General features: G+C 45.1%; 3 protein-coding genes across 10 annotated transcripts in view; 2 read left to right on the top strand and 1 right to left on the bottom strand.

Annotated features, from left to right (window-relative positions):
* SH2D3A (SH2 domain containing 3A) overlaps positions 1–12,960 on the bottom strand; it is a 52,762-nt gene extending 39,802 nt beyond the window's left edge. For 2 of the 4 annotated variants that reach the window (XM_061639471.1, XM_061639442.1), the window contains exon 1: positions 12,574–12,959. The gene's annotated coding sequence lies outside the window, so the exon portion shown is untranslated. Of the gene's footprint in view, positions 1–12,494 lie in introns of all 4 variants that reach the window. The other 2 variants (XM_061639452.1, XM_061639463.1) reach the window with 2 other exon arrangements.
* LOC133385676 (COMM domain-containing protein 3-like) lies at positions 8,191–9,080 on the top strand. The gene has a single exon (XM_061629227.1). It carries the CDS (start codon positions 8,206–8,208, stop codon positions 8,767–8,769), a length of 564 nt encoding a protein of 187 aa, XP_061485211.1. The 5' UTR covers positions 8,191–8,205; the 3' UTR covers positions 8,770–9,080.
* An 11,325-nt stretch (positions 12,961–24,285) lies between the features above and the next one.
* Positions 24,286–25,515, top strand: part of VAV1 (vav guanine nucleotide exchange factor 1) — a 141,004-nt gene continuing 139,774 nt past the window's right edge. For 2 of the 5 annotated variants that reach the window (XR_009764428.1, XM_061639412.1), the window contains exon 1: positions 24,286–24,574. Coding sequence is in view for 4 of the 5 variants with exons in the window: in XM_061639412.1 (XP_061495396.1) it covers positions 24,371–24,574 (204 nt within the window). In the remaining variant the exon portion in view is untranslated. The remainder of the gene's footprint in view (positions 24,575–25,515) is intronic. The other 3 variants (XM_061639383.1, XM_061639404.1, XM_061639393.1) reach the window with 2 other exon arrangements.

The following is a 25,515-nucleotide window of genomic DNA, read 5'->3' on the forward strand; positions in this document are numbered from 1 at the left end:
ACAGCAAAGCCTTTGACTGTGTAGATCATGAAAAACTATGGAATGCTTTAAAATAAATGGGGGTGCCACAGCATCTGATTGTCCTGATGCGCAACCTATACTCTGGACAAGAGGCTACTGTAAGGAAAGAATATGGAGAAACCGACTGGTTCCCCATCGGAAAGGGTGTGAGACAGGGTTGTATTTTATCACCCTATTTGTTTAATCTGTACACAGAACATATCATACGGAAAGCAGGATTCGACCAAGAAATATCAATAATTTAAGATATGCAGACGATATCATACTCTTAACAGAAATCAGTAATGATTTGAAATGAATGCTGATGAAAGTTAAAGAGGAAAGCCCAAAAGCAGGACTACAGCTGAACCTCAAGAAGACTAAAGTAATGACAACAGAAGATTTATGTAACTTTACAGTTGACAATGAGGACATTGAACTAGTCAAGGATTATCAATACCTTGGCACAGTCATTAACCAAAATGGAGACAATAGTCAAGAAATCAGAAGAAGGCTAGCACTGGGTAGGGCAGCTGTGAGAGAACTAGAAAAGGTCCTCAAATGGAAAGATGTATCACTGAACACCAAAGTCAGGATCATTCAGACCATAGTATTCCCAATGTCTATGTATGGATGTGAAAGTTGGACAGTGAAAAAGGCGGATAAGAGAAAAGTCAACTCATTTGAAATGTGGTGCTGGAGGAGAGCTTTGCGCATACCATGGACTGCGAAAAAGACAAATAATTGGGTGTTAGAATGAATTAAACCAGAACTGTCACTAGAAGCTAAAATGATGAAACTGAGGTTATCATACTTTGGACACATCATGAGAAGACATGATTCACTAGAAAAGACCGTAATGCTGGGAAAAACAGAAGGGAGTAGAAAAAGAGGAAGGCCAAACAAGAGATGGATTGATTCCATAAAGAAAGCCACAGACCTGAACTTGGAGGTCACTGATTCATAGGGTCGCCATAAGTCGTAATCGACTTGAAGGCACATAACAACAACAACATCAATGGAGTTCAATGGGGTTTACTCCAGGTACATGGGATTAGAACTGCTTTACTCCCAGAAAAGTAGATATTGGATTAAATACTTTCATATTTCATAGCCCAGGGTCTAACTCTTGGACAGAAGAGAAAAAACAACATTAAGCCATATTACTTATGCAAACTGCAAAAATCTTAAAGGTACCATTTTCTGACGTTGAAATTAAGCCTAGGCATGCCTGGATCAACAAGTCACAACCCTGGCTTCATTGGCTACAATCCTGAAAGGTCGGGGTTACAGCCAGAGCTTTGAAATGTTACTTTTTTAAACTACAACTCCCATCAGCCCCAGCCAGCATGGCCACTGGATTGGGCTGATGGGAGTTGTAGCTAGAGCAAGGATCAGTAAAAAACAGTCGCGCGGGGGAGTTGATGTTTTGGTGTATATCTTGGGAACCAGACTACCTAGAAACTTTTTTTATATATATTGAAGCTGAAAGTCCGGCGATTAAGGGGTGCTAGCCGGAGAGCCAGAGGGCCCCCCCAGAAAATGGAGACTCCGGCTGAAAACCGGAGACCTGGTAACTCTAAGAGCGACACCGCCACCAATACGTCCTTCCCTGTCCTTCCGATATAGTTTATATCCAGGGATAACCATATCCCATTCCACCAGGTCTCCATTATGCTCACTATATCAATGCTCTTCTCTAAGACCAAGCACTCCAGTTCTCCCATCTTAGTTCGGAGGCTCCTAGCATTAGCGTACAGGCACTTGTAAGCAGTGTCTCTCTTCAAGTGTCTTTGGCACTTTTGGTTTGGCCTGTGGTAATTTTGCCCTTCTGAATTTATATCCTGTGCCCCTGCTCTCACAATGCCTACTTCTAGGCCTAACCCTTTTAAAATTTCATCATTTCTTTGGTCTTTATCCCGGGGGGGGGGAGGTTTATTCCGAACCAGACCTTCCTCAGTTCCTGTCGGGTTTCCCCCCTCAGTCAGTTTAAAAGCTGCTCTGCCATCTTTTTAATTTTAAGTGCCAGCAGTCTGGTTCCATTCTGGTTCAAGTGGAGCCCATCCAACGGAAGGCCCCCTCATAGTGCTCTCTTGTGCAGTTCTCAAAAGGTAAGGTCATTATGTCACAAGCCCCCAACTAATCAGTGTAGTACACAGCTGGTTTCTGCTACAAACTTACAGACCTGGATTCCCATGAGCTCGATCGTGGACAGAGGAAAAAAACTTTTGTCAGATGACAACATGCCTCAACTCTTCCTATGCAGAGATAAAACCCCATAGAACGTGAACCGCTGGACCCAGGCATTTGCTAGCAGACAGAGAACTGAAGTCATATCATCTGACTACATTCAGAACTTTCCCTATGGCTTTTCTTGGGGTAAGGGGAGATTGTAAATAAATAAGCAGAAGGTGCGACATACCGTCATCTCCTAGTAATGGATTTATGGGAAACAACCTCTTCACCTCAGGTATGTCCCTCCAGAATTATTGCATGGAGAAGGACTTCTGACCAGCTCCCCATTCATTGGCACCTCTAAACTGCCTTGCAAGCATGCAACTCTGACTGCAGAAAGCACTTCCTTTTAAAGGGGCAGGAAATAATCAGATTAAATTTTTAATCGGGGAGGAAACTGATGTCACAAAAATGTGTCACACACAAAAGCAGAAGTCCCCTCTGAACTCACCAACCTCAAGACAGAGAGAGTAGCACAATGGTTTAAATGCCAGTTTAAAAACAAATCCAGGGATCAGTTAAATCTCAGCTCAAGTAAAGAGTACTTGAGTAAGTGGAGTAAGGAAAACATAGGAGGTTTGCAGCAGATACCGGGGACAGTAACGGCTTTGCTACAACAGCCTTAATCCATGGTGAAGGGTGCAGAATTTACTTTTCAGTCTAATTTGATTCAGGAAGAATGGTTCCAGCCAAGATAAAGTCATAGACTTGAGGCATCATCCTGGAATACTGGGAAGAATAACTGGATTAATTGGTTTTGTGCTCCAACTGATTGGGTGTGTGTAAAACACTCCTGCCTTGTAAACCAAAAAAGAGAGAGATAAAATGAAGGGAGAGAAATTATGCTTCAAGCTTTCCTACCTTGCTCTGATCTCATAAGGTTATCCAAGAGCCTGTCCCTAAAAAACAGGTGTGAATAAAGGAAGCCCAAATTACAAACCATCACACACAGTCATGCACAAATGCACACACACACAGCCAAATTTGTTATTTCCAGGCTATTGACAGGCACCCTGGTAGCTCTGCTGGCTGGAATTAACAGAAAGAGACCAGGATGAGCTACACAAGAGAGAGGAAATGCTCCCTGTGCAATGGTGCTTCCTCTCCCTGCAAAAAAAATCCCTCTTGTGCATTGTTTCCAACACAAGGAAAACAGCAGCAACAGCTTTGGAAAAGTGGAGACTAGGAGGACAGGTGTGTGGGCCAAATCCTTAGCAACAACACCACCATTTAGGGAGGGCTGCCACAGACACAGAGAGACAGTGTTTCAGGCTACATACTTTTTCCTGGGGAGCACTTAAAACCCCATCATCCTCAGGGAAGACTGATATATAACCACAACAAATGCTCTTACAGTACACTGAGGACTTCTCCCACATGCATACACACCACTGAAATCTTGAATATATCAAAGAACAGGCTACTGAATATCTCAAAACAGCACCTCACATCCTCAGACACTGGAAGTTGCCACAGCAATCCCCACAACTTCACACTGATCATGGAGATCCAGTCCTACCAATGCCAATTTCCAAAGGAGGGTGGACAGCAGCAGCCATAGGACAAAGAGAGCTCAGGGTGAGGAGTGCCTTTGGCGGCGCCCCCCCCCCCCGTCAGCTTTGCAGGGTCACCTAGAGGGTTTATGGAGCCTGATGCAGATGTAATGTTGGGAGACCCGCTGCTGCCCCCTACAAGGACCCATGCATCTGTGTACATAGCTGAGGACCACATGCGAGAATTACTGCATGCACAGACTACATGTGAGAATTCTTGCTTGCAGCGCCTCCTTGCCCTGGGATCAAACAGAATGATAGCTATACTTCATTTTTTATTACATGGGGATAAGGGAACAGGGTTCAGGTTGTGCTTCTCTTGAGTACCTCCACCAAATTCCAAACCCCTTTCTGGCAGAGCTGCTTTCTGCTTCTGTGGCCTGCTATTCGCTCAGGAAGGATTCCTTCCTTAAGGCCTGGTTTCACACCACTCCTATGCCTTTCCCTGTGGTAACTGCCACAGAAAATTACTCTCCAGTGGCCCCTTGCTTGGAAATCTTGGTGGTGTTCGTTCACTCCCTCCTTCCTTAAACTTTTTTTCCAGCAGGCCTGGAGTTCTTTCTGTGACAAGAACAGGCTGCCTGCTCGGCCACAAAATCCCTCCTCAAAGCCTTCCCTGCTCCTTCTCTCCTTACAAGCTCTGTAAGTGGGGCCACTTGGCCTGGGCCAATCATAAGCCTGCCTGACCAATCTTATCTCTATTGCTGATCAGACATTTTTTGTTTTATGGGAGTTCCTATAATTTGGCAAGCCTTCTTTATTTTAGAATACAGTATCCATTATTATTATTTTTGAGTCGGAGTGATTTGCCTCGCCTAGTGAGGTTCCTGCCTAAGAAGCATCCAGCCTTTGCAGGTCTGCTTGGCTTTCAGCCTTCTTTCTCTCATAGTAGCGCAGACAGTGCAATTGCATCAGAGCAGGCCTTACTGCTGCTCTTCTGTGAACTCAAGAGGTGCTTTAAATTTTGACTTCAATAAATGCAAAATTTTCTATCCAGCTTTCTGATCCTCAATAAGTTTTTATGATTCTGAATAACTAACACTATTTGCCTGCAGCTTAAGAAAAATTAAGAGCAGAACTCCAAAACACAGCTTGTCCCACATCACTTGTCTATAGAGTTACCAGGTCTCTGATTTTTGGCTGGAGTCTCCAGTTTTTGGGGGGCCCTCCAGCTCTCCGGCTAGCACCCCTTGATCTCCGGACTCTCAGCTTCAATTTAAAAAAAAAAAAAACGTTTCTAGGTGGTCTGGTTCCCAAGATATACACCAAAACGTCAGCCACCCCCTGCAACTGTTTAATCTATTTAACTGATATGACACTGAAGTTGGCTCCTAGTTCCCAGTTCCTTATTTGCTTGAAAGTTCAAAACACTAAAAAAGAAGAGTTGACAACTACAGCAACTTCAAACCAAACTTAACATGTCTCTGAACCGCAAAATATATGTTGGGGTACCCTGTATGATATATCACTGTGATCGGGGGACTCTCCCCGTCAAGAATAACGATACATTTATGCAATCAAAATCATCAGGCTTCTGATATTATCATAAATACATAATGATGTCATAAAATCATAAAAAATAAGTAACTGGGGGTGCCCACCCCAAACTCTGCTCTGGGACAGGACAAATCATATACCCCAGGAAAGGGGAGGGTGTCCTTGTGATGTTCCTGTATGTGAATGTAATGTAAATATGGTAAGTGCAGGTTTATTATAGGAAATATGGTAAGTGGAGTGAGTGAGAAGGGGGAGTACATGGGCTGTAGAATGCTGGATTATGATTGGCTGTATGTTTGAATGGCTGAAGGTATAAATGAGAGGATGACAGTTGAGTCGGGGGTGGGGGTCGGACAGGGTGGTTGTGGACAAGGAGGTTGATGTGGAGAGTAAGAGGTGGCTGTTGAGAGACTGGATTGGGAGTTCTGAGGCAAATAGCAGGAATTAGGAACATAAGAGAAACATATATGAAACCATATGCTTGTCAATGAAATCTATAAGTAATCTTGTTATTCTTAGTGTTATCAATAAATATTTTCTTGGTTTACTTAAAGCCTGATTCCTCAGCTGGGGGGCACAGACCAGGTGGGAGGCAGAGTAACCAAGGCTGAAGAAGAAATAGTATTGAATGGTGGCAGCGGAGAAGGAAGAGATATTGTATCAACATCCAGTACCACAGAGCAACCCAGAGCTGTGAGCTTCATAGGCAAGAGGCTTCAGGGGGATTGGGAATTACCTATACACACAGACACAAGGTATCAAAATAACCAGGAAGAGACTAAGGCACAGTCTAGAGGTTATATTGGATACACAGAGTGTTGGGTAGTGTGGCCTAGCAGGGGGATCTTTTGAGATCTGTGCTAGAGCGGAGAGAGGTTAAAATAAACACGACGATCCTGACTGCTGGTAGCCACGAGTGAGAGCGACACAGGTGGTGACAGGGAAGGATGTCACAGTCCTCTACAACATGCCACTGTGTCCCGCCTGGTCCAGAGCTTCTGCTGGGTGCAGGGCATGGAGGAGGGCATCTATGCAAAATCAAAATGGACAAAAACACGTAGAAAAAAATAAATAACTGGGGGTGCCCACCCCCAAAATCTGCTCTGGGCCAGGACAAATCATACAACCCAGGAAAGGGGAGGGTGTCCTCTATGAGATGCCACTGCATCCCACCTGGCCCAGAGCTTCTGCTGGGCGCAGGACACGGAGGAGGGCATCTATGCAAACTCAAAGCAGACCAAAACATAGAGGAAAAAATAAGTAACTGGGGGTGCCCACCCCAAAATCTGCTCTGGACCAGGACAAATCATATACCCCAGGAAAGGGGAGGGTGTCCTCTATGAGATGCCACTGCATCCCACCTGGCCCAGAGCTTCTGCTGGGCGCAGGGCACGGAGGAGGGCATCTATGCAAACTCAAAGCAGACCAAAACATAGAGGAAAAAATAAGTAACTGGGGGTGCCCACCCCAAAATCTGCTCTGGGCCAGGACAAATCATGTACCCCAGGAAAGGGGAGGGTGTCCTCTACGATATGCCAGTGCATCCCATCCGGTCCAGAGCTTCTGCTGGGCACCGGGCATGCACGGGTGCATCAATGCAAAATCAAAATGGACAAAAACACATAGAAAAAAAATAAGTAACTGGGGGTACCCACCCTGAAATCTGCTCTGGGACAGCACAAATCATATACCCCAGGAAAGGGGAGGGTGTCTTCTATGAGATGCCACTGCGTCCCACCTCGCCCAGAGCTTCTGCTGGGCACAGGGGAAGGATGAGGGCATCTATGCAGACAGAAAGGGTAGAGAATCTTCTTACTCTTACTCTTTCTGAAGTGAAGGGTCAAATCTGTAAAGAAGTTTGAAGCAGCCACATTAAAAGATAAGGGCAGGGCATTCCAGGCAGGGGGTTGCCAACCCTGCTTGGATATGGATGGCTTTGCAGAGGATCCCTAGTCAAGCTTTACTAACAGCACAATCCAAACTATATCTACTCAGAAGTAAGTCCTGTTGAGTTCTATGGGGGCTTAGTCCCTTAGTTTGTGTGTTTAGAATTGCAGCCTTCAGGGGCATCCATCTTTACTCCCGAATGCTCCCATCTAACATCTCCACAACACAAGGCTCCTTTGTCCCTGCAGTGGCCTTCTGGTGACTGCCCTGGCCTGAAGGCACTTAACCCATCTTGCTGAAAGCAAGTAGGCTAGATTAAATGTTCCCTACCCAGGCTCCATCTTTTAGCAAAGATGTCTAGCTTAATTTCCAGTCAGATATTTTTTTTAATTGTACGGTCCAAGCAACTGTGATTGATGCTTAATGTACCATGCTTAATGACATCACTCGGGCCTGCCCCATGACATCACTCGGGCCCACCCCATGACATCACTTGGGCCCGCCCCGTGACATCACTCAGGCCCGCCCCTAAAATCTCAGGTTTTGGGATGCTTCTGGCAACCCTACTTGTCTATAAAGCATAGAGGGAAGAGAGGCTTACCAAGAGCCTATGAACTCACACCATGCTCAAAGTCACCTTACAAACGACTACAGCATTTGGGCAGCTCCCTTAGCCATCCTCGTGAAATAAATAAAAACTGAAAAGGATTCAATGTGTTCACAAAATATAACCAAGGTATCTCCCATCTAAAAACAAAAGGAGAAAGCTGACCTCTTCTTTACCTTAAGAAATACAAAGGTACTTTATAATAATTTTTTTTAAAGGAAGGTGGTTTAGTTACACGGAAAGAATTTAGAGGCAGCGAATATAGAGAGCAGGAAGAAAGAGGAGGGGGCATTGAACTCGCAGCTACAAGAACAATGGCAGCAGCAGCGCTTTTTTCCTCCCAGGCTCCAAGCTGAAATAAACAGCCTCCGGCGCAGCTCCCCTTGAGCTGCCGGATCAGCTGAGCGCAGTGATCATGTCGGTGGCATGTCGAAGGTCACAGCTCGGCTTACAATGGAGCTGTCGGAGCCTGCGCAGAGTGGGTTGCAGATCTTGGCTGATCGTGGCTGTTTCTCCCCCAGAGCCGACCAGGCCTCTTTAGATCATCCAGACTTGAAACATATTGATCCAGCAGTATTAAAACATTGCCATGCAGCTGCTACAACTAGTATAGTAGAAGCTGGAAAGCAAAAAGCTGACAAATCTGCCATAAATACTTATTTAGAAGACTGTAAGTTTGACAAAGAAAGAATTGAACAATTTTGCACCGAATACCAGAAAAATAAAGATACCTTGGAAATCCTATTGGGAAGCATAGGCAGATGCCCACTGCATATAACTGATGTTTGTTGGCATTTGGAATATCAAATCAAGACTAATCAACTTCATAAAAATTATCACCCTGCTTATCTGATGACCTTAAATGTTGAGAACAATGACTCAAGATCTCACCTGGACATTAATTTTAGTTGTTCTATGGAGCAATTACAGGATTTAGTTGGAAAACTAAAAGATGCAGCTAAAAGCCTAGAGAGAACAACTCAGCTGTAGCTGCAGACCTTGGCAGTCTACTGGATCCAAGAAGAAAAAGAAACTGTTTCCTAATAGTTTTGTCTTTGAATATCAGATGGTTATTTACTTTGATGGAATTTTGATAAAGCTTTGGCCACGCTGAAATGGAATGCCTTCTTTCTAGCCAATATTACAAGTTTGGTGTGCAGCTGCCAATAGCATTTTGTTAGTATCATGTCTTATGGGGAAATGTTTATTTGTTTGATTGTCAGAAACTGTGTTCTTTTTTCCTGTACCCCTTGTTAAATATATTCCCTCTACTCTGTCTTGTTCTGACTCGAAACAAGCCTTTGATTTCTTCATTTCCCATTTCTAACCTGTAATAAAAAGAGAGCAAGAAAGTTTTAAAAAAGAATACAGTACCCACTATTTTTATCTTTAAAATAATAAAGAAGGTATCCAGCTGACCTCTTACAGCTTACAGCTTTATTTTATTATTATTTTTTAGTGTTTATAGTATTTGAAGTGCTAAGTGTTCAGTAATGTTGCCTCAAAGTAAAGCAGTGTTCCACTGATTTTTACCTAGCCCAAATGCCATCAAAGTGGAATTTGTTTATTTATTATTTGATTTACATCCCACCCTTCCTCCCGGCAGGAGCCGGGGGAGGCAAACAAAAGCACTAAAAACTTTAAAACATCATAAAAAAAAACTTTAAAACACATTAAAACAAAACATCTTTAAAAGTTTCTTTAAAAAAACTTTCACAACATCATCTAAGATTAAAAACATTTTTTGAAAAAGAAGGTTTAAGAACGTATTAAAAAGCAATTCCAACACAGATGCAGATTGGGATAGGTCCCGACTTAAAAGGCTTGTTGAAGGAGGAAGGTCTTCAATAGGCGCCGAAGAGATAACAGATGGCGCCTGTCTAATATTTAAGGGGAGGGAATTCCACAGTAGGTGCCACCACACTAAAGGTCTGTTTCCTATGTTGTGCAGAATGGATCTCCTGATAAAATGGTATCTGCAGGAGGCCCTCACTTGCAGAGCGCAGTCATCAACTGGGTATATAAGGGATAAGACGGTCTTTCAGGTATCCTGATCCCAAGCTGTATAGGGCTTTGTACACCAAAACTAGAACCTTGAACGTGGCCTGGTAGCAAATGGGCAGCCAGTGCAATTCTTTCAGCATCAGGGTGACATGTTGATGATACCCTGCCCCAGTGAGCAGTCTCGCCACCGCATTTTGCACCAGCTGCAACTTCCAGACCAACCTCAAGGGCAGCCCCACATAGAGCACATTACAGTAATCCAGCCTGGAGGTTACCAGTGCATGGGCAACAATGGTCAGGCTATCCTGATCCAGAAATAGATGCAGCTGTCTTACCAGCCAAAGCTGGTAAAAGGCACTCCTAGCCACTGAGGTCACCTGGGCCTCTAGCAACAAGGAGCACTCCCAGACTACGAACCTGCCTTTCAGAGGGAGTATGACCCCATCCAAAGCAGGCAACTGACCAATTATCCGAACTCGGGAACCACCAACCCACAGTGCCTCCGTCTTGCTAGGATTGAGACTCAGTCTATTGGCCCTCATCCAGCCCACCACTGAGTCCAGGCAGCCGTCCAGGGCTTGCACAGCTTCTCCCGATTCAGATGTTATGGAGAAATAAAGCTGGGTATCATCAGCATACTGCTGACATCTTGCCCCAAATCTCCTGATGACCGCTCCCAAGGGCTTCATATAGATGTTAAACAGATGGTACCCTGCGCACCCCACAGCACAGTCACCCAATGCTATTATCTGAGAACGACCTTGGACATATGATCGGAACAGTGCCTCCAATACCCATCTCACCAAGTCGGTATCAAAAGCTGCTGAAAGATTAAGTAAGAATAACACTCCCCCTGTCCTCCCATCAACAACCAAGGCCAATTCAGTCCCATAACCAGGCCTGAACCCAGACTGGAACGGGTCAAGATAATGTGTTTCATCCAAGAGTACTTGCAATTGCTGTGCCACAACCCTCTCAAATCACCTTCCCTAAGAAGGGGGTATTTGCGACCGGTCAGTAGTGGGTCCAGGGTGCGCTTTTTCAGGAGCGGTCAAATCACCGCCTCTTTCAAGGCAGCTGGAACCACTCCCTCCTGCAGTGATGCATTCACCACACCCTGAATCCACTTGGTCAAACCCCCTCGGGAAGCTTTAATAAGCCAAGAAGGGCAATTGTCGAGAGGACACGTTGCTGGCCGCAGCAACGCAATTTGAAAAAGAAACATACTTTAAAGTTAGTTGAAGGAAGATCATTTTTGTAATTAGTACTCAGCCTAAATACATCTAACTGCACATTCTTCACCAATTTACCCCACCTCCATTACTCTCCCTCTTCTTTCTTACGTTCCCAGTATCAAATTTAAATCACAATCCTTTTAGGGCAAAAGCCAGGCCTTTTGTACATTGCAAACAACAGTAATACCTCAAGGATGCAGCACACTCAGCTGGAGGGGACCATGTTAAGCATAGGTGTTAGACAGACTAAAGTTCCCAGACATCATCACAGCAGGGTATGGGGGCCCATTTCCCAACAGCATCATGAACAATTTTTACCCCTTGACAAGGCAGTGGCAAGAAAAGGAAGGCACTTCCCCAGTAAATCCAATCATTGCCCTGACTGTAGCTAGTAAGTTTCCTGACACAAATTCTGCCACTTCACTGATATGAATCAACCACCCATTGCAATGCAACTTTGCCCAGATTTAGCTCTCAGCTTCCTTTTAAAAACCCAGAGACACCACAGTCAGACCAGCGTCATGCGTTCAGGGCTCAATTCCTAGAAGGGAAGGAGTTACCCAACACTTTTAGGGATCAGGCTCTCAGATCTAGCAAGACGTCAACTCTCAGACTGAACTGGCTTTGGCTGCTTGCCGATGGAGAAAAGGCATTTTACACATGCTCAGAGGCGTTCACTCACCATTTCCCAGGCAGCAGAACCGAGATCCAGGGCATTCCAAAAGGTTATGAACTGACTCTGACTTCTATATTATTTTGTAATTTATATTCCACCTTTCCTCCCCAAAGCATAAACAATTCTCATCCCCAACCCATTTTACCTCCACAATTCCGTGAGGTAGGTTAGGCTGCCAGACTGAAACTGGAACTAGTCCCACCGCCAAGCCGAATCTCATACAAAAGGTTTCTACCACCCTAAAGCTATACCTGTCCTACACTGTTTGCAATTAAAGTGGGCGGGACAACATTTCAAAAATTGCTAATAATAAACGATGTGATTCGGAGCTTGTCCGACTGCTTAAAGTGGTTTGAGCGTGTTAAGTGACTTCAACCAAGCAGCATGTGGCCTGGGACGCAAGCTCCAAGACCTCCTACAATTCTGGGGCACAACTTTTACAGCCACTTAGGGCGACAAAATAAAAGCAGAAATATTGCACACCAAAGAGAGTCCAAGGCACCCACCGACTGCAAGTAATCTGGGACAAGTTTGCACCGAGAAGTCCAATCGTGGAGTTTAAACTCGTGAGTCAAGACTGAGATTAGAATACTGGCCTGTGGAAATTCCGTCGCCCCTTCAGACTTAGGTGCTGGGGCGAGGGGGGGCCTTCCACTCGGACCACAGAGAACATCTACGGTAGCAGAAAGCAAACTGTACTCATTAGTGAATGTTGTGCAAGACTGGCCATTTTGAAAACGCAAACTGCCCCGAAATCGAAATCGTCGACGCTTCTAAGGAATAAAAACCTGGGAAGATACCTTATTTGAGGTGGGTGAGGTCAGCATGGAGGATCAGGGCAATGCCGAAAGGGTATAGCGTAGAAGCCCCCGGACAAACCTGTATAAACTGCGCCTGCTACGGGAGGTCCCTACCCGGATCGAGACAACACAGCCTGGAGACTTCTGCCGTCCGTCCCGAATCGAACCAGCGACCAGTATTTCCTCCGCGGCGAAGAAAATCCCAAGAGTCCTACGGATCGCGCTCCCCACATGGCCCGGATGCCACGACCGTCTTTCCTCGGTAAGCCCAGCGCGGCCACGCCTGTCGCCCTGCGGCTACCTGAAGCTACGACGCGGCGCTCGGGCTGGGGAGGGACTTTCCCGGGCGCGTCTTTCCTTCCTTCCTTCCTTCCTTCCTTCCCACCACCTGCTGAACCATAGCAGGTCTCCGCCAGTCAAGACTGCCAGCCCTCCCCATTGCTGCGCTATCCGTACCGCCTCTGCCCCAAGTCAGAAGGAAGCCCGACTGTAACTCTGAGAGATTCCGGCAGCGCCGCGCGCTCCTTGTTGTATGCCGCCTGGATGTTTTATAGGGCAGGTGGTGTATAAATATTTGTAAATAAATAAAGTATCTTCTTCAGAGGTAGGTCCTATTGAGTTCATTCCCATGTAAGTGTATATACTGTATAGCAGCCGTCCCCAACCTAATGAAGTTTTGGATGACAACTTTGGAAGAGGGAGATACGGAATGGAGAGGCAGTTATGTTATCAGGGGAGATGGGAACGCAACAGAGTGCTGGTTGCCCCCAAACTGTCTCCCCTTGCAAATAGCCTGGATAGCCTTGGTGACAGTCCCCCTGGGTTGAAATTGCTGCTCGTCACGGCCATTCAAGACTTGATCCTGGATGAGCATGCCAACCTGACTTATATTACAGAGACCTGGTTGGATGAAGCTGAGGGGGTTAATCTCTCCCAGCTTTGCCCGCCAGGTTTTTCTGTGCAGCAGCAGGCGAGACCTGGGGGGCGGGGAGGTGAAGTTGCAGTGGTCTATCCTGATACCATTTCCCTGACCAGGTGCCCTATCCCACAGTATCCAGGGTACAAGTGTGTGTATCTGAAGTTGAGTGGTCGGGACAGAATAGGGATCCTGTTGGTGTACTGCCCACCCCGCTGCTCAACAGTCTCCCTTCCTGAGCTAGCCGGGGTGGTCTCGGGGTTGATGTTGCAGTCCTCTCGGCTTGTGGTGCTAGGGGACTTCAACATCCATGCCGAGGCACCCTGTCTGGAGTGGCTCAGGACTTTATGGCCTCCATGACAGCCATGGGTCTGCCCCACTCATGTTGCTGGCCACACCCTGGACCTTGTTTTCTGTGTGGAGGGGGATTATGGTGATCTTGGTGTGGAGGAACTTTCTGTAGTTCCATTGTCATGGACAGACCACTACCTGGTTGAGTTTAGACTCACTGGGGCTCAGAACCTCTGCAGGGGTGGGAGACCGATTAGGATGGTCCGCCCCAGGAGGCTGATGGATCCGGATGGTTTCCTGATGGCTCTTAGGGATTTTCCTGTCACCTCGGCAGGCGATTCTGTCGAAGCTCTGGTTGACCTCTGGAATGGGGAATGGCCAGGGCGGTGGACATGATTGCTCCTGAGCGTTCCCTCTCACGAAGTGGAGCCAGCCCAGCCCCCTGGTTCACCAAGGAGCTGGCGGTGATGAAACAAATGAGACGGAGACTAGAGCGACGTTGGCAGAAGACTCGGAGTGAGTCTGATCATTGTGTCTGCAGGGAGCCGTCCAGCGGAGCTGTTTTGAGTGGTCAGAGGTCTTTTACATCTTGGCCCCCGTAGGGATAATATAGACCATTCAACAGACCGCTGCCAAGAATTTGCACAGCACTTTGCAGATAAAATCACTCAGATTTGTTCCGACTTGGATACTATAGTTGATTTACTAATAGGCAAAAAACCTTGCGGTTTAAGAATGTACCTATAGCCCACAGATATTTCTACCAAACTTTAAAAAGCAGGGAAATTGGGCAGCTATAGTGAATGCACCAGGGGAGCAGGAGACCTGAACTCCTCTCTGAGATATTGGACTGCCCTACAAAGTTGTCAAAATGCAAACACAATTTGGGTTGGTCTTTCATAGTCCAATCCACTTGCTGTGTAGCTTGGAAGAATTTGGTAACATGTGTCTCTGAGCATATGGTGAGTGGTGGCAACACCTGCCATCCCCAAAGATTGAGAATTATATTTTTGTATGTTTGTTGGTGTTCTTACTTTGCTTCTTTCCTGTGTTACTAATGTTTCTACGATCTAAACTAGAAAAAGTTATTTCCCTCATTATTCATCCTAGAAATCTGTGTCAAATTTATTTTTATTAATTTCAAAGCCTTTTTATTGGTCAATGTCATATGATGGTGAAGATAGCATTTTTTGTTTCAAACTGGAGGTTATGGTCTATTTCTATTTTGGGTGCATTAACAGTTGGACCTGAAACTGCAGTTTAATGTAAAATCAGACTGATTACAATATGTTGCTACTTTAGCAATGACTCTAGTTGTTGGAAAAAAGAGCATGCATGTTTTCAGCCTGCCATGTTTAAACCACTTTATTTAAGGCAAGGTGTTGACGATCAATTAAAAACATAGAGCACACCTAGAATTTTGCTAGAATATATTTCACCTCCCACTGTTTTATCGTGTGCAAATTGAGACACTTCTGAGGTCCACTGGAGACTATTTTGCAGAAGTCAGTGCCATTATTCCACAATTATGTTTGGAGTTTTTTTAGTATAAATTTTGCAAAGTGTTGCTGTACTTCACATATTCATAGAAACAAAAGCAAAAGAAAATGATTTCCTATAGAAAACTTCACTAAAATTTCAAAGTAAATCAGACATATTTAAAGTGACCATCTGAACTATATCAACTGTCTTAATAATGTTGCTTCCTCCCGGCTAAAACAAGATCAGCACAGGACATATCTTCTTTCTATTATTTGGGCTGATTACAGGTGTTGCCACCACTCCCCATATGCTCAGAGGCACATGTTACCAAATTCTTCCAAGCTACACAGCAAGTGGATTGGACTGTGAAAGACCAACCCAAATTGTGTTTGCATTTTGACAACTTTGTAGGGCAGTCCGATATCTCAGAGAGGAGTTCAGGTCTCCTGCTCCCCTGGTGCATTCACTATAGCTGCCCAGTTTCCCTGCTTTTTGAACTTTGGTAGAAATATCTGTGGGCTATAGGTACATTCTTAAACCACAAGGTTTTTTGCCTATTAGGAATTTCCCTGCTTTTTAATCCGGGAGGTAAGAAATGGGATCCAGTGCAAGTTTGCTGAAAATGGATTGATCATTTCCATGCTTATTGAGTTAAGTGGGATTTACACACACACACACCAGGCAATCATGCTTAGGATAGCTGAAACTGACCACAGGGGATGGGGAAGGGAGGAGGGGGAGGAGGGAGGGGTGGAAAGGCAGAGGGGAGGACTGGGATGGGAGCAGGCAGGAGGGGGAGGGGAGAAGAAGGACAGATGTGGTCGTTTGCATGTTTATTGAGTTCAGTGGGATTTACTCCTGTGCAATCATGCTTAGGATAGGTAAAACTGACTGGGGGGGAGGGACAGAGGGCTGGAGTGGGCAGGGAAGGCGGAAGAAGGAAGAGGGGAGGAGAAACGGAGAGGAAAGGGGAAGGAGGGAAAAGGCAGGTCTGATCATTTGTATGATTATTGAGTTGAATAGGATATACTCCTATGCAATCATGATTAGGATAGGTAAAACTGACCAGGCTCGGCCTGGCAACCAAGACGTCTTCTGTATCTTTCACAGTTGGGCAGGGGGAAGGGACAATTCTACCTTGTGGTTTTTCCCATTACAATGTTGCAAGAACACCAGCACTTGGCTGACTTTCTCTTCTCCTAAAGATACAGGATCAGTCTCAGGCCCTGAACCTGGCAACCCTACCTCCCACCCAAATTTAAAACAAAGCTGTCCCTGGCCACATCCACACCAGGCCTCTATTACACTTTGGACAATCATTATTTATTTATCTATTTATTTAGTGTATTTATATACCGCCCCATAGCCAAAGTTCTCTGGGCGGTTTACAATAACTAAAAACATTAAAAACAAATATACAAATTTAAAAACACATCTTTTAAAAACAATTTAAAACTATTTATCATGGCTTCTCTCAAAGCCATGGCTCAAAGCCAATCATGCCTTCTCTCAAAGAATCCTGGGAAGTGTAGTTAGTGAAGGGTGCTGAGAGTTGCTAGGAGATGCCCTGTTCCTCTCACAGACCTTCAACCAGAGTGGCTGACTGTTAACCATTCTCTCAGGGGAATAGGAGTCTCCTCTCAGCACCCTTCACAAACTACACTTCCCAGGATTCTTTGAGGGAAGCCATGACTATCTCAAGTGAAATCAAGTCTGGTGTGGGTGTGGCCTTCTTATTAGCGAAGCCCAGCAGCTGTGAGGCTTTTAGAACACTGACAGTTGGTCCTTACTGAGCATGCCCCGCATTATAATAGGCTTCCAGCCAAAATTTATTAAATTAATTAAAAATCAGTCAGGCATTTTTTAAACTTTTAAACTGCAGCAGATGAAGGTCAGAGTATGGGGCAAGGTCAGTATTAGGATTACAGGTACTCTGTGAACATGGCTGGTTTTTAATGAATTTCAACAAATTATGAGAACTCTGGCAGAAAAAAGTCCACAAGGGCTCTGAGGTTTTTATCTCTTTTTAGACTTTGAACTATCAATTCTCTCTGACTGTTTTGTGTATCGCCATGAAAATTGAGAGGGTTGTTAAGCAAGCGTTTCTGAGTTCAGGACTATAAGTTTTGTAAGGTATTGTTTTGAAATGAGCTTATGGGAAGCCTCAGAATGGTATGGGGAGGTATTTTCAATTTAACATTGCGGAATGTTAAAAATCCCAGCTGACTATAGTATACAGCCACTCTCGTGGCTGTATAATACAGTCTCAGTGGATGTAACTTTGGCTCCTGCCTGTCCAATAATAATCGATTTTTTTCACTTTGTACAGCCCGAGGATGTGGACAGGATCCTTGGAGAGGTGAGAGCCACCACATGTCTTCTAGACCCCTGCCCTTCCTGGTTCATTGAAAGCGCCAGAGAGGGACTGGGTGAGTGGGTAAAGGGAGTGATCAATGCCTCCTTACAACAAGGCAGAGTTCCAGTGTGCCTAAAGGAGGCAGTTGTAAGGCCTTTGTTGAAAAAGCCCTCCCTGGATCCCTCCATAATGGATAATTATCGGCCAATGTCCAATATCCCATTTTTGGGCAAGGTAATAGAGTTTGTGGTGGCCTCCCAGCTCCAGGGATTCCTGGATGAAACGGAGTATCTAGATCCATTTCAGTGTGGTTTCCGGCCTGGTTATGGGACGGAGACGGCGTTGGTCGCCTTGGTGGACGACCTACGCAGAGAACTGGACAGGGGGAGTGTGTCCCTGTTGGTTCTGCTGGACCTCTCAGCGGCTTTCGATACCATCGACCATGGTATTCTTCTGGGCCACCTTGCTGGGATGGGACTTGGGGGCACTGTTTTACAGTGGCTCCGTTCCTTCCTGGAGGGACGAACCCAGAAAGTGGTGCTGGGGGATTCCTGCTCGACTCCTTGGCCGTTGGCCTGTGGGGTCCCTCATGCTATTTAACATCTACATGAAACCACTGGGAGAGGTTGTCCGGGGGTTTGGGGTTCGGTGCCATCAGTATGCTGATGACACCCAACTCTACTTCTCCTTTCCACCTAACTCCAAGGAAGCTGTCTTGGTTTTTAACCAGTGTCTGTCATCAGTGGTGGACTGGATGAGGGCGAACAAATTGAAGCTTAATCCAGACAAGACAGAGGTGCTCCTGGTCAGTCGAAAGGCAAATCAGGGAATAGGGATTCAGCCTGTGCTGGATGGGGTTACACTCCCCCTGAAGACGCAGGTTCGCAGTTTGGGTGTGCTCCTGGACTCAGCTTTAAATTTGGAGGCCAAGGTTTCTGCGGTGGCCAGGAGTGCTTTTGCACAATTAAGATTAGTGCGCCAACTGCGCCCGTTCCTTGAGCCGCCTGATCTGGCCACGGTGACACATGCCTTAGTTACATCCCGTTTAGATTACTGTAACGTGCTCTACGTGGGGCTGCCTCTGAAGACTGTTCGGAAACTTCAGTTGGTGCAACCTGCTGCAGCAAGAATGTTAACTGGGGCTGGTTACAGGGACCATACGACTCCCCTGTTATAAAAGCTCCACTGGTTGCCACTCTGTTTCCGGACACAATTCAAAGTGCTGGTGATGACCTATAAAGCCCTATATGGCTTAGGTCCAGGCTATCTGTCAGACCATATCTCCCTATATGAGCCTGCCTGGGCCCTGAGATCCTCAGGAGAGGCCCTTCTCTCAATACCTACGTCCTCATGAACACGACTAGTGGGGATGCGAGATAGGGCCTTTTCGGTGGCTGCCCCGAGGCTTTGGAACTCCCTTCCTAGGGAAGCAAGAATGGCCCCCTCCTTGCAGTCCTTCCGTCGGCAAGCAAAGGCTTTTTTATTTCAACAAGCCTTTGGAACTGAAAGCTGTTAAGGACAGGACTTGAAGGGTGCTGCATTGCTATTGTCTAACTGTATTATTTTAAACTGAGTTTGAATTATTTTAGCTGTATGTATGAATGGTTTTAATACTGTAAATTGTTTAATTTGATTTTAATCTAGACTTTTGTATGTTTTTAATTATATGTGTGCTTTTATCGGGAAGCCGCCGTGAGTTCCAGTTTTGGAAAAAGGGTGGGGTAAAAATAATGATAATAAATAAAAATAAATAAGGCACGAGGTTAGGGAATGCAGCCTCAAAGTACAATCCTGTGCATGTCTGCTGAGAAGTACATTGAGTTCAATGGGACCTACTCTCAGCTAAGTGTATAGAGGATTGTAGCCTAAGTTTTCAATTTTCTCAGACCCAGTTCCTAATTCTAACTTCAAAATAAAGCAAACATTAATACTTTTGATTAATGTTATTCCTCTCTTGCTGCAGCCAGTGCTTTTCTCCCAGAGCTTCCTAAGCAATGGTTCTGTGAAAATTTATCACTTTCCACTAATTATTAATTAGTATAAATGTTTGCCTTTAAATTTTGGAATTGTTAAATGACTTACTGCCAATTTTTAATTTGTTGAGTCAACGAAGGTGAGCTGAGATTTCATGGAATATAACATGTTTCTGGGGTTCCTCAATGATTGTAGTTTAGGGTAACCAGATGGCAAACAAAATTGCACCTTTCCCTTGTGCAGAAGAGAGAATCTCAGCAGGTGCAGCTTTTCTCCTCACTCCATCATAAATTCTCTCTTAGCTCTTATTTTTCACGGTATACAGCAGTATACCCCCAAAATCAATGAAAAAGTAAATATTAAAGCTTGCCCAAAGCAAGATGAAGAACAAGGGTCAGCTTCCTATTTTACAAGGAGATGAAGTATTACTCAGCTCTCCAAAGCCAAATTCAGCTCAGACTGGCCACTGCTTGCCTAGTGTTGGGGCTAGAAACACAGCACTACTCCTTATTTGACCAGAGGTCCTGGATCTTCATGGACCTATGCCTCCTTCACAGAAGCCATTGCTATCACAAACACTGATTCACTCCACCTAACCCCTTGCATCCTCTTGTTGTGTTAAATACTTGTGCTGATGACTCAGTCCTAGAGAATGCCTTAGAATATTTTTTGTAAACACTGCTTTACATTGCTGAGTTTGATATCAGCAAACTAGAGGCTGAGGGATTCCTTAACATATTGTTTCTTTTTAAGGAACTATTAAAAGGACGATGGTGTTTTGATCTCACCAAAATAACCAGCCATTGCCAATCAGATCTGAATAATTCTTGAATAACTGATAAATGTTCATATTAAAGTAGAGTCACACTTCCACCAAGGCCCACATTTTTATTTTGACTAGAGTAGTATAAAATGACCAGCACTGGCTTTGATCCAACAGAGTCCATATGCTGTGAAACAGTTGCATGCTTAGTAGTAGTGTAGTGGCAAATTCAGAAGGGCAGGATCCCTTCATGATAGTCATGCCACACACCCCATAGACACACACCCTTTCCCACTTTCCCTCATCTTCCTTGCTCTCCCTGCTGTCTCGTGAGCCCACACTTCACTACAAAAGATATCCCTAGAAGCCAAAGAGCCTGAAAGAGGAGGCTGTGGGTTAGCTACTGAGAAGAGTCTTCTCAGTTGCTGACTCACCTCCTTTCACTCTGATTGGTTCCAATCTGCACAAAATGGCAAGGACTCTTCTCAGTTGCTAACACACTTCCTTTTCATGCTGATCCGCTCATATATAGGGACCTGACTTGGACCCTACTCCCCCAAAAGTAGGGTCTATGACCCTCCCAACCCTGGACAACTACACCCCTGATGCTTAATGCTCTTTTTCAAAAGTTGAAATCCTGCTAGTCGACTGTTTGGTATGGAAGGAGAATTGGGAGGTCGAACTGAATCTAGTCTCTTGGTACCCTGAACAGCAGATCTGCAATATTTCATCTTTTCTAAATGTTAGAAAATGTATTTTCTGTAGGGCTGCATGTGGTTGGATTGGCTGGAGAACTGAGCGTGCAATTTTCTTTACAGCTCTGAACATGCTCATGAAAGTTTGTTTCCACTTGCCTATCTATAGTCTTACACTAGCTGGATCAGGATATGTGTTCATAGCACGGTGGTAGAGCACATGGTTTGCAAGCAAAAGCTCTCATGTTCAATCCTTTGTTTCCAGGTAAAGCTGAGAAAGACTCCATTGAGCTAGATGGACCAAAGATCTGACTTGGTATAAGATAGCTTCTGTGTTCCTTTGTTCTATGTTTAACTTTTGCCAACCTCTCTTTACTTTTGTCTTTTGATAGACAGATGTGTTCAGATTAATAAACGATTGGGGTTTTATTTTATGTAAAGGGGAGGAGAGAATGTCAAACCACTTAGAGGGCTACCATTACACTTTTATCAACTTGACAGGACTGCATCTTTGATTATTTTCTAAATATTTGAAGAGTTGGAAGGGGCCTATAAGATCATCAAGTCAAACCCCCTGCTCAATGCAGGAATCCAAATTAAAGCATACCCAACAGGTGGCTGTCCAGCTGCCTCTTGAAGGCCTCCAGTGTTGGGAGATCCCACTACTTCCCTAGGTAATTGGTTCCATTGTTGTACCACTCAGGTCAGGAAGTTTTTCCTGATGTTCAGTTGAAATCTGGCTTCCTGCAACATGCGCCTGTTATTCCGTGTCCTGCACTCTGGGATGATTGAGAAGAGATCCTGGCCCTCCTTTCTGTGGCATCCTTTCAACAAAGCTATCATATATCCCCTCAGTCTTCTCTTCTCAAGGCTAAACATGCCCAGTTCTTCCAGTCTCTCTTCCTGGGGCTTTGTTTCTAGTCCTCTGATCATGCTTGTTGCCCTCCTCTGAACCTGTTCTGGTTTGTCTGCATCCTTCTTAGTGTGGTGTCCAGAAGGCCTAACCAGTGCCGAATAGAGGGGAACCAATACTTCACACGATTTGGAAACTAATAGCGGGAAACTGATACTTCACGCGATTTGGAAACTATTTATAGAGTGCTTTTCTATTTAAAGCAATATCCAAAAGCAGTTCACAATCAATCAAACAACTCTTATAAAAAACAACAACCATAAAGACAATGAATAGAGAAGATCAATAAATCAGACTAGCTAAAAGACTACACAACAACAGTTTAAGCTATTAAAAAACCATCCATAAACTATTCCAGACCAAACCTATGTCTGGGGTTTACCATGAGCAAGGTTTAGCATTTTGTCTGAAAAAGGAAGGGGAAGGAGGGGATTGGAAGGGGAGGGGAGGGAGGGGCAAAGGAAGGGGGAAGGAAGGGGCAAGAGGGAGAGGATAGGAGAGAGAAGTGAGGGTGGGTTTGATCTAGGGTTGCCAGGCTCAGGGCCTGAGAATGATTCTGTATCTTTAAGAGAAGAGAAAATTCAGCCAAGTGCAGGTTTTCTTGCAACACTGTAATGGGGAAAAACCACAAGGTGAAATTCTCCCTTCCCCCTGCACAACTTTTAAAGATATAGAAGACCTCTTGGAGGCTGGACCTGGCAACCCTAGTTTGATAATTTGCATACTTTTTGAGTTCAATGGGATTTAGTTCTGTGCAATCATGTTTGAAAATGGAAATGGATTGCCTTCAAGTCGACAGAACTTATGGCGACCCTTTGAATAGGGTTTTCATGGTAAATTGTATTCAGAGGTGGTTTTACCATTGCCTTCCTCTAGGGCTGAGAGGCAGTGACTGGCCTAAGGTCATCCAGTGAGCTTCATGACTGTGTGGGGATTCGACCCCTGATCTCCCAGGTCCTAGTCCAACACTGACCCGGGAGGGGGAGCGGGAGGGGAGGAGATTGGGTGGGTGGGCACTGGGCAAAGGGGAAAATCCTTTCCTTTCCAAAAGGAAAACATTGTGAACAGTATCATTACTTTTCAGCATTTCCCTCACCTTTTGATTCTACAGCAGGCACATGTAGCCTCCCACCCAAATTTAAACCAAAGCTGTCCCTGGCCACATCCACACCAGGCCTTTATTTCACTTTGGACAGTCATGGCTTCTCTCAAAGAATCCTGGGAAGTGTAGTTAGTGAGTGTAGTTAGTGAAGGGTGCTGAGAGTTGCTAGGAGACGCCCTGTTCCCCTCACAGACCTTCAATCAGAGTGGCTGACTGTTAAACCATTCTCTCAGGGGAATAGGAGTCTCTTAGCACCCTTCACAAACTACACTTCCCAGGATTCTTTGAGGGAAGCCATAACTGTCTCACATGAAATCAAAGTCTGGTGTGGGTGTGGCCCTCTGATTAGGCAAGCCCAGCAGCTGTGAGGCTTTTAGAACTCTGACAGTTGGTTCTTACTGAGCATGCTCCGCGCTATCATTGGGTCCCAGCCAAAATTTATTAAATTAATTAAAAATCAGTCAGGCATTTTTTAAACTTTTAAACTGCAGAAGATGAAGGTCAGAGTATGGGGCAATGTCAGTATTAGGATTACAGGTACTCTGTGAACATGGCTGATTTTTAATGAATTTCAACAGATTATGAGAACTCTGAGAAAAAAGTCCAAAAGGGCTCTGGGTTTTCTTTCTCTCTTTTTAGACTCTCTGTTGTCTCTGACTGTTTTGTGTATCGCCATGAAAATTGAGAGGGTTGTTAAGCAAGCGTTTCTGAGTTCAGGACTATAAGTTATGTAAGGTTTTGTTTTGAAATGAGCTTATGGGAAGCATCAGAATGGCATGGAGGGTATTTTCAATTTAATGTGAAATGGGGAATGTGAAAAATCCACACTGGCTATAGTATACAGCCACTCTTGTGGCTGTATAGTAACGTAAACATGACTTGCCCCGTAGCACCTTAGAGCTTCAAAACCTGCCCCAGTCTTCAGACTTTGAATGGAAATGTGTGGCCTACAAACAGAGGCAACCCAAGATATTTTGGTTCCTCATGGATGTACCCCAAAATTTGTCTTGAGACAGATTACTTCAGCTGGGCCTGTTGCCTGAAAACAGCTCTACTGCTATAAGAAAGAGGCCTTTAACCCTAGGGATACATAGAAAAAGCAGACATTTTCATCCTGGCAAGGAATTAAGCAAATGCTTCTGAAGGAGTGAAAGCTGTTTTTTTCTTCTTCTTTGGCTCCTCCTCCTCCGGGGTGGAGTGAGGAAGTTCCCCAGCCCCCGCACCAGCCCTTTTCTTTGTGGTCTGATGTCAGTTGCAAAAGAGGAAGTTGTCGCTGTCGCTGTTTCCCAGCCCTGAGGAAAGCTGCTGCTGGTGGCAGTGGAAAGTGACTCTTACAGCAACAGGAGCAACCACTTGGGTGGGGTGGGGTGGGGTGGAGAGAGGAATGGAACTGTGGAAGCAGTGTGCCCACTGGCTTATCCGGTGCCGGGTACTGCCCCCCAACCACAGAGTGACCTGGGAGGGTGCCCAGGTCTGTGACTTAGCCCAGGCCTTGCGTGATGGTGTCCTTCTCTGTCAGCTTCTCAACAACCTCATGGCACATGCTGTCAACTTGCGAGAGATCAATTTGCGCCCTCAAATGTCCCAGGTGAGTGAAGGGATGGCGGGGGGGGGAAGACAGTTATGCTCCTGAGCAACGGTATACTGTATATACCTCATTGTGGAGAAAGAGGGAAAGAGGTACAGTTTCTCAACCAGAAATTATTTTGCGGAGATCATGAAGCTTCAGTTACTGAGGAGATTTACAGCTTCTGCTGTGTCCATGTGGATGTTTGTGTGTGTGGGGAACTGGGATTTTGCCAGACTGTTCTGAACATGCAGAGAGACAGAGGAACTAGGCAGTAAGAAAAAGATTAAGAGCAAGGAAATCATAGTGGAGGATAAGAGGCCCTGTGGTATTTACACTGTCAATATATGTGAGCCGTGACAGTGGAAATGGAGCATGAGGTATAATAGGCCCCATTACGCATGAAATTTATCAGATCTGTTGAATGTGGTAGAAAAAGAGTTAACCTCCCTCTGAGGAAGTAATTGCAGTAGGATCGTAGATGTGTGGGTGGGGAAGTATTGGTCTCCTTGTAGCTGTTGTGCAAACCTGGGATGGGGACGGTTTTAAAGGTGCCCTTTGGTGGGACAGATGTGTAGTTTTTACTTTGACTCTAGGATGGAGTGGTTGATATACACTGTCTGTACGGGGGGGGTGGAGAAGAGGAGAGATTTGCTATTGAAAATGAGGAGGAAGAAGGGAAAGGGGTTCTAAGAGTGATGGGGGATAGGTAGCATGACCAGCCTGTGAACAACCATTGCTGGAGACAGCCCGTATGCTCTGGAAGGAGTTCTGTGGCCTCTCAAGATATAGGTCAGCGTTACCCAACCTTTTTCGACCCAATGCCCCTTTACAAAATCTTTTTGTGCCCAACGCCCCCTCAGATTAAGTATATGCCAATGCTTCCTATTCTTCCCTTAAAATATCCATAAAATACACGCAAGAAACAAATTGCAAATATAGGAGTTGTTTCTTATTTCACA

This window comes from Rhineura floridana, chromosome 1, assembly GCF_030035675.1.
Source record: "Rhineura floridana isolate rRhiFlo1 chromosome 1, rRhiFlo1.hap2, whole genome shotgun sequence".
Classification (NCBI taxonomy): Eukaryota; Metazoa; Chordata; class Lepidosauria; order Squamata; family Rhineuridae; genus Rhineura; species Rhineura floridana.

Excerpts from the sequence above, each read along its gene's own strand:
- LOC133385676 (XM_061629227.1), top strand. The coding sequence starts at position 8,206 with ATGTCGAAGGTCACAGCTCGGCTTACAATGGAGCTGTCGGAGCCTGCG.